Genomic DNA, 12,531 nt, shown 5'->3' with positions numbered 1-12,531 from the left:
TCATACTTACGCAGGGTTTTGTTCATTTTAGTTTTCGCCTCCTGAGATGTAGATATATTCAAAATTCAGTCTGAAGGTATCCATTTGCAAATTCAAGAACTGTGGTTCACTGTTGAGATGCATTAGAATGTAGATACCAACAAGGCTTTATGTAGTTCTGTGGAATGTCTGATATTCTCCATGGACGTTAATCGTAGGACATGGATGATGCTGATGCCCTGTGCTATGATCTTTATCAATAGAAATTGGACACATGCGCTGAAAAAAAACCCAGAAAATTGTTTCACAGCAAACTTAATGGCATTTACTACCCCCTCCGCCCCCTATTATAAGATGTTATTACAGCCAATGTACTCGTATATTGGTTGTAGTAAGTTAATAACATCTTAAATTATGGGATGGAGGGAGTAGTTTCTAAACAGTTATCCTGATTCTTTCCCTTACTGTGATAAAACGTTACTGGTCACAGTAAATCAATATAACTGAATTTAAAACTTGCGAACCAACTAAGATAAATTAACATATTATGTCACCTTGATTTGTACATGATAATTAATCTCTTTTCTCCACTTTGTTTCTTTGTTTAGATAGAGTTTTTGGGCCTTCAACAGCTACAGAGGCTGTCTATGATGTTGCTGCTCGGCCTGTTGTGAAGGGTGCTATGGAGGGCATAAATGGTATGCCACTTTCATTTATTTAGGTTACTCTACACATTTTATGTTGATTTTTGATATAATTATAATGTCATATGTAATTCAACAGCCACAGAGACTTTTATCTGTCCACCTTCACTCTATGCCCATATGTAATGTTACTGTCGTGACTGCACAGTGCATTATGAGATATCCAATCCCTACCTTCTCATCATGCTTCCTTTGATACCTAATTTACTCTTATTGTCCATATTGTTTTCTTCAATGCTTCGATATTTTATGAGGGCTGTAATGGCATGTATTCTTACATAATTCATTTTTACCTTGTATGGTGAATTGTTAGCTTATCATAGTCACTGATCTCTGAACACATCTTTGTACTAACTTGCAGGGACAGTTTTTGCGTATGGTGTCACAAGCAGTGGGAAAACCCACACAATGCATGTAAGTTCTTATTTTCTACAGAAATAAGATCAAAACACAGGTAGAATAGCAGCAAGATATTATTCTTTGAAGGGTCTTCCCTTTAGCATATTCCTTTCAGTTCAATTCTGTTGTTCCAATCAATTTTCTGCACCTGCTACTTCACGTGGTAACAATTATGATTTTGCTATATCCATTTTTCGCAAATAATATTGTTGGATACAAGCCCATTTGTGATTTGTGAAGACAAGACTAATATTTATACTGCCTATTCATTTGTTCCCCAATCCTTCGCAGGGTGACCAGAATTGTCCTGGAATAATCCCATTAGCCATCAAGGATGTCTTCAGCTTAATACAAGAGGTATGACAGCAAGTGCTTGAGTTACATAGCAATATAGCATTTAAACTCCACACTGTAAATATGTTTAACTGCCCTAATGGATTTGTTTTGTATTTTTTAATGAAGGAACACTTTACTTTGGTGACTAGTTGATCACCTCGTAAATCTGTACCTATGTCTTCCTAGCCATTACTAGCCATAAAGCATCATTTAGATAAACACTAAATATTATTTCGAACACTGTATCACCAAAGCAACCCATGTTTATGCATGCCATGCAAACATGATCTGTTATATCCAAACTCAGCTGACCACAATAATCTGTATTTCCAAACAACAGAGCTTTAAGAGTTAAGAGTTAAGACTGAGTCTGTATAACTGTGTGGTAGCTCTTTCTTGAAGATAAACTGCCTGGAAAGTGGACTTGAGTTTGGAGAGTTCTTTTGTTGGTTTTTACACAAGGATTTCCTCACTCACTTAGCAAACAAATAAAACAATCTTATTTATTTGATTAATTGAAGAGCATTGAGAGGCTGAGAGGGAAAGCTGACAACTTCAATTGTGGCCATAATGACATACTGAAACCTATATACAAAACTTGCATGTTCTGTTTTGTTGTAAATTGTGTTCTTTATCAACTCTACTGTTTATTCTTTGCTTTGCTGCTCATATCTATTGAATATTTTGTCATTTTCTCTGGTTATACTGAACTTGAACCCTTGATTTGCATATCTTGACCAACAGACTCCTGGAAGGGAATTTTTGCTACGTGTATCATACCTGGAAATCTATAATGAGGTATGGTATCTCCATTTTGTAAATTTCTCCAAAGTCACTGCATTTATCCCTTTCTTGAATAGTCCAACAGCGTTTCTCAAGTAACACTTGATCCTTGTGTGCTGTGCCTTTTCTCTTTGTAATAAATTAATATAAATACTGACTTGTCTGACCATTCGCAAAATATTTCCTGGTTGATTTCCCTACCTAGAGTGTGCTTCCATTAATTATCCTCATATTTCCCTTTTTCGTTTTGCTGCATGCTCTCAGCACTTATTTTTGTTGGTTGGATTTCACGTTCCTGATGGTAGATGTGTGGATGTGCCTACCTCCTTATATATGGCTGGCCTTTGTTTGAACAAAGTCAAAAGATCTACAGAGATTAATCCACTAAAGATACCAACTGTCCTGTTGTTCTGCTGGTTGGTTCCTGCAGGTGGAAGCCATCCCAGCCAAGCTTGAATCCCGCACTAAGCGAGTGAATACTATGTGCTGCATGGTGTCCAAAGCACTGCATGTGAAAAAACCTTGTGCTTAGAGAAAGATTGCAACTAATCATAAGATAGTAACTGACAGTTTTAGTCTCTTATTTAGGGAAATATCTAATCTTAAGTCTTGACTATTCTTGGTGTGGGTGCACTTGCATGAGCCACACCCATGCCAGTTGGTGATTGTCATATCCCTCCAATCTTGTGCTATACAAATACTGTCTGAGTGATACTATGATTTCCGGATACTGATTATTGAGCTCCTTGCCTTTCATGAAGATCAAGTTAAAAGTTACTCCCTCCGTAAAGAAATATAAGAGTGTTTAGATCACTAAAATAATGATCTAAATGCTTTTATATTTCTTTACAGAGGGAGTACAAGTCACACTCCATCGCAGATTATCTGTATCCAGAATGCACTTTCATCTAGTACTATCTGGATGGTTTAAATCTGTACATTTTATTGCAGGTGATAAATGATCTGCTTGATCCTACTGGACAAAATCTGCGTGTGAGGGAGGATGCACAGGTTTAATCCTCTACAATTGTTACACTATGTTTATTGTCTTGCTTCTGTATCTGTGCTGTAATTCTGTATTTAATTGTTTTGCATCTCCTCCTGAAACCTAATTTTGAGTACATTTTTGGTACTTATTTTCTTAGATTTTTGCTGTTATTGTCGCTAGTACGAATCTGCTTTTCGTTTTGCCCCTCTTTTTACCTTGTTTCGTTTTTAAAGTTCTGGTCATCATTCCATCCAGTTAGCAAACTGTGAAGATATTGCAATATTGATAGTTTAGCTTTCATGGGTTTGATATGGATATTACTCGTACTTGCTACACATTATCTTTCTGCCCCTCTTTTTACCTTGTTTTGTTTTTTAAAGTTCTGGCCATCATTCCATCCCGTTAACAAACTGTGAAGATATTGTAATATTGTTAGTTTAGCTTTCATGGGTTTGATATGGATATTGCTCGTACTTGCTACACATTATCTTTCTTTAAACCTTGTTGTTTCCTCATGAAATGATGACTAGATTAATGGTTCCAGCAGAATGCCATCTATTTGATTTGCAAGTTATCAAAATGATAAGCAGTTTTTGTGGCCTTCTTTTGGTAATGAAATTGTTACATGTCAAGTGAGCACGTAAACTATGTCTGGAGTGCCATTTGGCTCTGAGAGTGATTGACATGTAGATCTTGTTTGTGTAGTCAGTGACTCAGTGTTGTCTTTTCCTTGTTCATATACGATGCAAGCTGTGTTATATGCAATAACGCCAATGTAGCTTCATGCCTTTATCTACTGCAGTGATGCCTCTAGTTTTGAGCTTCCGCTGATCTTCTTCCTTCTGCTACAGGGAACATATGTAGAAGGAATAAAAGAAGAAGTTGTACTTTCTCCAGGACATGCTCTCTCTTTCATAGCTGCTGGTGAAGGTGATTATAATATATTGCTTTCCCTACTACTAGAGTGTTACTGGCTAGATGGTAGGGGTCACCGATTGGTATGGATATGCACCAGGAAGGTGTTGTTTCTGTGAGACATGTGCTGTTAGCCGTGCAGTATCTCTCTACAATGCATTAGTCTGCTTGTGAACTGTATGATTTTCTTCTCTTGTAGAACCAATAACTAGCCACTGATTTCCTATGATTGCTTTTGTTTAACGGATCAGCAGTTTCTCAGTCTGCGAGAAATTGTTGTCTCTCAATCAGTTATGCTGCATATTATCAAGACTACTATTGTTCACTGACTTCTCTCCCATAATCTATTCTCAAGGCTGGTCTATCTTATATTCCCAATCACAATATGATTAATTCATAGATACTTTAGTTTGCGAACCTAAAACATCATCCGTTCTGTAAAAAAATAGGCTTAAGCATCAGCTAATATTATTTCTAGACAACATATGATTTTACTCACAGTTGTAATTATTCAGTTTGCTAACTCAATTTTGGTGCTAATTTCTGAATTACTCACACTTTTTGTCTTACCTGAGTGTTTCACAGTTTTTTCTGTTTTGGTGATATTTTAATTCATGACCTACTATATAATTGTAGTCTTATCAGAGTTAAACTAATACTACTTCAAATGACAGAGCATCGGCATGTTGGTTCAAACAACTTCAACTTATTTAGCAGCCGAAGTCATACTATTTTCACTATGGTGAGCTCAGAAATTCCGTCAGTATTTAAGGCATTTAATCAATTTCTTTTCTCGAGAAAACGCAAAAGACCTTTGCGTTTCATTTCATTGAAAAGGTAGAAGTATGGTACAATCCTCCTAGGAGGCAAGGGTACAGATAGATGGGAGGAAGTCAGTGGACATCCCAGGTAGAGGGCAAGGCAGTTCTAAGTCCTAGAGCGCCGGCTGTTGCCCAAGAAGAAGCTTTGTCCTTGATCCTGCCTACAAGTGTAGCAATTGAAGGGCTGGCATTGTCGAAGACGCACTCGTTCATGTGCTTCCAGATCATCCAAGGCACGAGGAGGGTGACAGATGCCAGCGCTTTGCGCTGCAGCGTTGTTGCTTCTTGTGTCGCGCGCAGCACCAGTCCATTAGCGTTGCCTCATGGTTTGGTGTAGGTATCCGAACTCCTAGCCAAGTCAGTACCTCATGCCAGGTTTGCCGGGTGAAGGTGCAGTCCAACAAGAGGTGTCACATAGTTTCCGGGGCTTGATCGCATAGTAGGCAGCGGGGGTGGTGCTGCAGGCCGCGGCGGGCGAGCCTGTCGGCTGTCCAGCAGCGATCCTGGTTAGCCAGCCAGTGGAAGAACTTAACCCGCGGTGGCGCCCAGCTTTTCCAAATTAGTTTCCAGGAGTTGCAGAGTGAAGAACTTAATCAATTTATTTATGAATATTGCCTTATTGTTCTTGTATCGCGGATGCTCTTGGGTTTCTTGATAATGATGCATCATGTTTCTCAATCTCACATGTGATATGTTGTATTTATTTATTTGGGTCTATAATATTTGTGCGCTCTTCTGCAGATGATTGAAAGCAGTGATCGTGGTGACGAGTATGATGGAGCCATGTACTCACAGCTTGTATGTTGTTTTACCCATAAACAAGATTACATTTTTCAACCGCTACGGTTTCTAGTCTTACTTTTTAATGCTTCTTCTCTATAGAATTTGATTGATCTAGCTGGCTCAGAGAGTTCTAAGACAGAGACTACGGGGTTAAGAAGAAGGGAAGGATCTTATATTAACAAGAGTCTTTTAACTCTCGGAACAGTAAGCTTTTGTTTCTAATTACCTGTCACAACTCACGGTTTTCGTTTTATCTCTATTGTCGTAAATTTCAACTTGAAACACATCTTGTTAAGATCCTGTTTTAGAACTTCAGGGAGCACTCCTGAACTTATATTGGATATCATCTGGTAATTAGTTGGAGCTATTGAATGTGGCAACATATTTTGTACATTTATTCTAAGCAACCTCTACTTCAGGGCCACTTATGTTTCTGGTATCCTTAATGTAATCATTGATTAATTCTGAACTTAACTTCCTAATTCAAAGGTTATCGGGAAGCTCAGTGAAGGGAGAGCAACACATATACCCTATCGAGATTCTAAGTTGACTCGTCTGCTTCAGTCATCACTGAGTGGCCATGGTCACGTCTCAGTAAGTATCAACCCGTTCTTTAGAGCTTCCTGCTTTGGAACTCACTACATGTGCTGGTGGAGGCTATCTTTGCAGCGTGTAGTGAAACTTTATTTTCAATTATCCAGCTGACATACTGACTTCTTTATGCAGCTAATTTGCACAATTACCCCAGCATCGAGTAACATGGAGGAAACCCATAATACATTGAAATTTGCAAGCAGAGCAAAACGTGTTGAAATTTATGCCTCTCGTAACCGGGTAAATGTTCTCAGCATGCGATTCTTACTTCCCGTGGCACCGTTACTTGAATAATTAATGAGCATTTCATTATTTTCTCTGTGCAGTTAGTTGATGAGAAGTCTTTGATCAAGAAGTATCAGAGAGAAATATCATCTCTAAAGCAAGAGCTTGATGAGTTTAGGAGAGGAATGCTTGGGGGTGCTAGTCAGGAAGAAATAATGATTTTACGGCAACAGGTCTGCTTCATTTGCTTTTGCCGGATAGAACTAAGGAGCACAATGGTTTATGAGGCATCTATGCAAATGCTTGATTTTTTCCTGTTCTATATATGAATACTTATATTGATTTCATATTGTTAAGTTGGTAAATGCTTAAAAAATGACTTCTTTTGCCTTGTTTAGTTGGAAGAGGGCCAGGTAAAAATGCAATCTCGCCTTGAGGAGGAAGAGGATGCCAAAGCTGCTCTGATGAGCAGAATACAGCGGTTGACCAAGTTAATACTTGTTTCCACGAAGACCAATATTCCTGCTTTGACAGATTCGTCTCGGCTTCAGCGCCAAAATTCTGTTAGTGAGGAAGATGTGGGTGCTCATTATTGATCTGATTCTGCATTTGTTACCATATTTAAGGTTTTTGATTCTATGAAGTTATAAGTCATGCTCTTTTAACTTAGAAAGTGTACTAATTCTATCTATTTCAGAAGTTAAGCTCTTCCCAAGATAGTACTACGGTAGTCCAAAATGACAGTACATCAAAGGACACCTTATCATCTGCTTTGCCTGATCCGTTGGATGAGATCAATGGACTAAGGTCCGCTAGCGGAGATCCTTCTTCAGTAACTGGTTCAGGACAAGATTCAATGCAGGTTTGCATTCTACATTTTTTAATTGACCAGTAAACCAGTGACATGTGCCCATGCCATAATCCTAAGGTTTATAGCTATCATCTTGCCGTTCTTGATTTTTTTGATGCACAACTTCTTGTGGAAAATATGTCTTGTCACTTGTTTGGCTCAAAACAACATTTGGACTGGTTTTCCACTAAAAACATTACGTGCAATTAGTGTGTGTAACAGTCACAGCTTATTCCCCATTGCAGTCATGCATTGTTTCTTAACAGTCATGGCTGGGAGTTATTTTTTTGGAGAAAAGTCATGTCTGGGAGTTGTGTTCTCTAGTTGACTGTATTCTCACTGCCACGAATATTTTTGCTGAGCTCTATTTATCCTTTTCCCAGAATAGAAGGCATCTGCGATACAGATACTGCGATATGCTGATACAATATTTCCATAAAGCAAGAATGGATCGATTAATCTGTATTTTTTTTAGATAATACTCCTAGAAGCGTTTATTTGTACTTGAAAATAAATAAATTATTTAGTGAGGCTATGAGAGAGCAAGGAGTTGATATTACCATATGAAAATGGAAATCCTAAACTAAGATCGAGAGCGTCTATTTGCCATGCCCTAAATCCAAATGCAAATACCAAAATCAGATCTAGGTACTGGACATCTAGAATAAGTCCTAGAGTGGAGGCGGCAGCAGCAAGAGGTATGGAGGAGGTGGCTGTGGCAGGAACAACAGTTTAGTGCAGAGGCAGCACCATTGTGTGGTGGAGGCAGCGACCTTTGGTGAAGAAGGGAAAGGAAGAGGCAGCGACAGCCGATAGGAGTGAGGAGGGGAAGGAGGAGGAGATACAATGGGAGGGCAGACAGAGGAGTCAAGGACCGAGTGGAGACTTGTCGTGGATCTTTATTTTGCACTGGCTGATGGAACATATCCAACAGTCTATATTAACAATGGTCCTGGCTTCAGTAGCTCTGATGCTAGACATTCAATACAGTACAATGGTTATTTATACTTTTTTAGAATCAATTTTATACTGGATTTTGAAAGATAACATGCTGAATTTACGAATGGTTATTGGTTATAGCTTAATGTACTTTGTATATCAGGTGGGAATCACGGAATCAGATCATTTGGATCTATTGATTGAGCAAGTTAAGATGCTTGCCGGGGAGATTGCTTTTGGTACCAGTTCGCTGAAAAGATTAATTGAACAATCCATAGAAGACCCTGAAGGGACAAAGAATCAAGTAGGTGTCATCCCATTCTTAGCATTTTTTACATTTAACTTCCTGCTCAATATTCAACTTCTTGTTCTACTGAATAAGTATCCAGACAAATAAGCATATGTCTTCGTGTTACTGAAAGACAGACACATGGAGTGCTTGACAGTTGCATACACTACACACTTCTGCTATTTTTTTAGGATTCTGAATATGTTCTAAAGCTCATGGTTGATATTTTATCTTGCTTTGTGCCCTTTACTTTAACTGTTCCATTTTAAATATGCCACTTCTGATAGATGGCCCCTTAACATCCTCTTTTGGTACTTTTGTAACTCTTTTTGATAGAATGTATCATCTTCTATATCTTCATGATGTTCCAATGCGTTGCACTGTAACTAATATTCATGCATGTATCTTTTGATAACAGATAGAGAATTTAGAGCATGAAATCCAGCAAAAGAGGAGGCATCTGCGAGCCCTGGAACAAAAAATCATGGAAAGCGGTGAGGCATCAGTTGCTAATGCTTCTATGGTGGATATGCAGCAGGTAATGTTGTCTAGTATAAAGATAAGCCTCTTAATTATTTGTGTATCCCCTTCCCTGCGTAGTAACATACGTTTTGTGGAAACAGACTATTACGAAGTTGACAGCTCAATGCAATGAGAAGGCTTTTGACTTAGAGGTGATCTTACTAAATTTTCAGTGTGCTTCCCACAAAACTGATGTGTCTTCAATATACATGTATAGATATATTTTAGAAAAGTTCTGATTGTCTTCTTATATGTTGGAACAGTTAAAATCGGCTGATAATCGTGTCCTTCAGGAGCAGCTACAACAGAAGGTTCTCTTTCCTTCTTCCTTCCTTTTATGTGTGCCTAGTTTCAGTTTAGAATATTCGAGTGAGAAATACTTAATTTGTTGTACAAATTTATTTTGCTACTTGCAGAGTATGGAAATCAATGATTTACAAGAAAAAGTTCTACGCCTTGAGGCACAGTTCATACCGAAAACCAACATATCCCCTGAACAATGCACACATCAGGAGATTCTTGATTTGAAATCCAAACTTCAGTCCAAGGTTTAATCCGTTTTATCTTCAGTTTAACTGGATTTCTTTCAAGATTTCTGCACTACTTTTTTGTGTCTTTAATTTATTTTTTTATAATGATATATTGTGCATCTATGGCATATTCTTATATTGTATAAAACCCACTACGTATTTGTGGATGATTTGCTGGAACATTGCGCTAAATTTTGTGCTGCACTCTTTTAAGCATGTGGATATGCAATACTAATTTATATGTTCATTTGTTGGTTGTACATAATTAGTTTACATTTTTTCCCCTTATTAAACAAGTCAATCAACTTTGCCAATATATCTTGACAGGAAGTTGAAACTGAGAAGCTTAAATACCAGCATCTGGAAGTGATTGAAGAAAATCGAGACCTAATCAGTCAGAACCACAAATTAAGTGAGGAAGCTGCTTATGCAAAAGAATTGGCATCTTCTGCAGCTGTTGAGCTTAAGAATTTGGCTGAAGAAGTTACAAAGCTATCGATACAAAATGCAAGGCAGGCAAAGGAGTTATTAATTGCCCAGGAGATGGCACATTCCAGGGTTCCTGTTAGAAAGGGGCGCCCAGCAGGTAGGGGCAGGGATGAAGTTGGGACCTGGAGTCTTGATTTAGAGGATATGAAGATGGAGCTACTGGCGCGAAAAAAGAGGGAAGCTGCTCTAGAAGCAGCTTTGGCAGAGAAGGAGCTTCTTGAAGAGGAGTACAAGAAGAAGTTTGATGAAGCAAAGAAAAAAGAGCTTTCTCTAGAAAATGATCTAGCAGGCATGTGGGTTCTTGTTGCTAAGTTGAAGAGAGGGGCTTTCAGCATATCTGATTTAAACGTTGATGATCGGTCTATCAATCTAGCTGACATAACTAATGATGCAAAGGAAAACAAAGGTGACACAAATGTAGCTTTAGTTGAGAAACAAGTGTCAGATGATACTGTGAAGCCATTGACTGCAGAAGAATATAGAAGTCCAGAATTTGAACCTCTTCTTGTTCGTCTCAAGGTATGTCTATAATTTTCGTTTCATGTTATGGTGTGTCTTCGTGAAGGGGTGGACATATGTCCATTACTTTGTGTACCATTACCATTCTCATATGCATCAAAATAGTTTGTGGGATAAGTGTGATGCCTTTGTAGTATTAGTAAGACTTGGTATAAAATACTCCCTCTGATTCACAATTTAAGTAGTCTAGGATGTTGACATGGCTTTAAAAGTAGCATTTCGGTCACAATTTGCTTAAGAAGTGTTGTTTTTAATAAAACAACTACTCCCTCCGTCCGGAAATACTTGTCATCAAAATGGATGAAAAGAGATGTATCTAGAACTAAAATACATCTAGATACATCCCTTTTTATTCTTTTTGATGACAAGTATTTTCGGACGGAGGGAGTATATGTTAAGAGCACATATTCATGACGATGTGTGCAATTCTTTCTATGCTATAAAGGTTAAACCTAAAAACGTTCGAATGATTTTGTTTTTTGTAAACTGCTATTATTATGAATCACAGGAAGTGGTTAGTAACTAAGGCCCTTGCGTGCTAAGCTGTTGATCCCTGTACGAACCTTTGAGGTGTGCCCTGCAATGGTAATCTAAATTGACTTACATCGTCAGCTTCAACTAAAGTGATCGATTTGAACATAACAGCTTTTACATCTCAGAAGTAAACTAATGTCCTCATTCCATCATAGAAGGCTGCACTGGCAGCTGGAGTAGGCTCTGGGCCTAGTTTAGTTACTGGGATGAGTCTGTTGTTTCAGTTTTAGGCCGGTTTCTCTTATTAACTGGCTAATTCTTTTCTCCATTTAATGAAGAGGCAGAGCTTCTGTTGGGTACTAAAATAAAATTCTATCATGAATGGCTGCTGGATTACTGATGTTTTGCTGCGTGCAGGCTAAAATTCAAGAGATGAAGGAGAAGGAAACTGACCCCCTGAGTGATAAAGATGGCAATTCCCATGTCTGCAAAGTATGTTTTGAATCCGCAACTGCTGCAGTTTTGCTTCCTTGTCGGCATTTTTGCTGTAAGTCATGATAGGGAATTGCGTTCATGTGCTAAACATCCTTGTCGTTTATGTTTACTAACGTTATGCCTTTTCTTCAGTGTGCAAGCCTTGCGCACTTGCCTGTTCGGAATGCCCTCTGTGCCGCACACGAATCGTAGACAGGATAATTACCTTCACATAGATCACTTGTTAGCCTAAGGTACCAAATACTTCGCCACTTGCCTGTTGGTATCTTTGATCCTATCCTAATTTCTAACGTTTGAAATTGTCCGATGAAAATGCTTGCCAGGAAACTTTTGACGCACCCAATCTCTCCATGTAAAATCACCAACCTTATATGTTTCTTTTTCTGTGTAGCAAAGAAGGTTACTTTTATGTTCCTTCTATGTTGTATTGCCATTCGTTTGATTTCCCTATATGGCTTTACCTTGGCTCCTTGTTGTATTGAGAAGTTCAGCGACTTCTCGACAAATGTGTATAGATATGTGACTCAACATTGTCCTCAAGTAAAGCAAATTGATGTGGCAATACATTTTTTTTCCTCTTCTTTCAGAAGTAAACGATGAACATGAGATCCTCAAGCTGATGCAGTTAATTATTTTCCTGTTGTTTACTCCCTCCGTTCCTAAATATAAGTCTTATAAGTCTTTTTAGAGATTCTACTATGGACTATATACGGAGCAAAATGAGTGAATCTACACTCTAAAATATGTCTATATACATCCGTATGTAGTTTGTAGTGAAATCTTTAAAAAGACTTACATTTAGGAACGGAGGGAGTATATGCTTGTTCGGTTTGGGACGTGGATTAACCTAACGAGCCATTAGGCAGTTTGAGACGTGGAAATCTCCCAAAGTATTGT

The 12,531-nt window shown here is 38.3% G+C and overlaps 1 protein-coding gene across 2 annotated transcripts in view; it reads left to right on the top strand.

Annotated features, from left to right (window-relative positions):
- LOC119336798 (kinesin-like protein KIN-7K, chloroplastic) overlaps positions 1–12,249 on the top strand; it is a 15,291-nt gene extending 3,042 nt beyond the window's left edge. Inside the window, exons 3-25 of one of the 2 annotated variants that reach the window (XM_037608884.1) lie at positions 588–677; positions 1,045–1,097; positions 1,374–1,439; positions 2,163–2,216; positions 3,153–3,212; positions 4,041–4,119; positions 4,779–4,846; positions 5,667–5,723; positions 5,808–5,912; positions 6,198–6,302; positions 6,435–6,542; positions 6,629–6,760; positions 6,926–7,105; positions 7,225–7,389; positions 8,480–8,620; positions 9,024–9,143; positions 9,229–9,279; positions 9,391–9,438; positions 9,544–9,675; positions 9,985–10,665; positions 11,557–11,631; positions 11,767–11,867; positions 11,958–12,249. In XM_037608884.1, coding sequence (XP_037464781.1) covers positions 588–677; positions 1,045–1,097; positions 1,374–1,439; positions 2,163–2,216; positions 3,153–3,212; positions 4,041–4,119; positions 4,779–4,846; positions 5,667–5,723; positions 5,808–5,912; positions 6,198–6,302; positions 6,435–6,542; positions 6,629–6,760; positions 6,926–7,105; positions 7,225–7,389; positions 8,480–8,620; positions 9,024–9,143; positions 9,229–9,279; positions 9,391–9,438; positions 9,544–9,675; positions 9,985–10,665; positions 11,557–11,631; positions 11,767–11,826 — 2,630 coding nt within the window. In that variant the 3' untranslated portion in view covers positions 11,827–11,867; positions 11,958–12,249. Of the gene's footprint in view, positions 1–587; positions 678–1,044; positions 1,098–1,373; positions 1,440–2,162; positions 2,217–3,152; positions 3,213–4,040; positions 4,120–4,778; positions 4,847–5,666; positions 5,724–5,807; positions 5,913–6,197; positions 6,303–6,434; positions 6,543–6,628; positions 6,761–6,925; positions 7,106–7,224; positions 7,390–8,479; positions 8,621–9,023; positions 9,144–9,228; positions 9,280–9,390; positions 9,439–9,543; positions 9,676–9,984; positions 10,666–11,556; positions 11,687–11,766; positions 11,868–11,957 lie in introns of both variants that reach the window. The other variant, XM_037608876.1, reaches the window with a different exon arrangement.
- Positions 12,250–12,531: the final 282 nt, after the last annotated feature.

This window comes from Triticum dicoccoides, chromosome 1B (assembly GCF_002162155.2).
Source record: "Triticum dicoccoides isolate Atlit2015 ecotype Zavitan chromosome 1B, WEW_v2.0, whole genome shotgun sequence".
Lineage (NCBI taxonomy): Eukaryota > Viridiplantae > Streptophyta > Magnoliopsida > Poales > Poaceae > Triticum > Triticum dicoccoides.
This window is presented reverse-complemented; position numbering and strand designations above follow the sequence as displayed.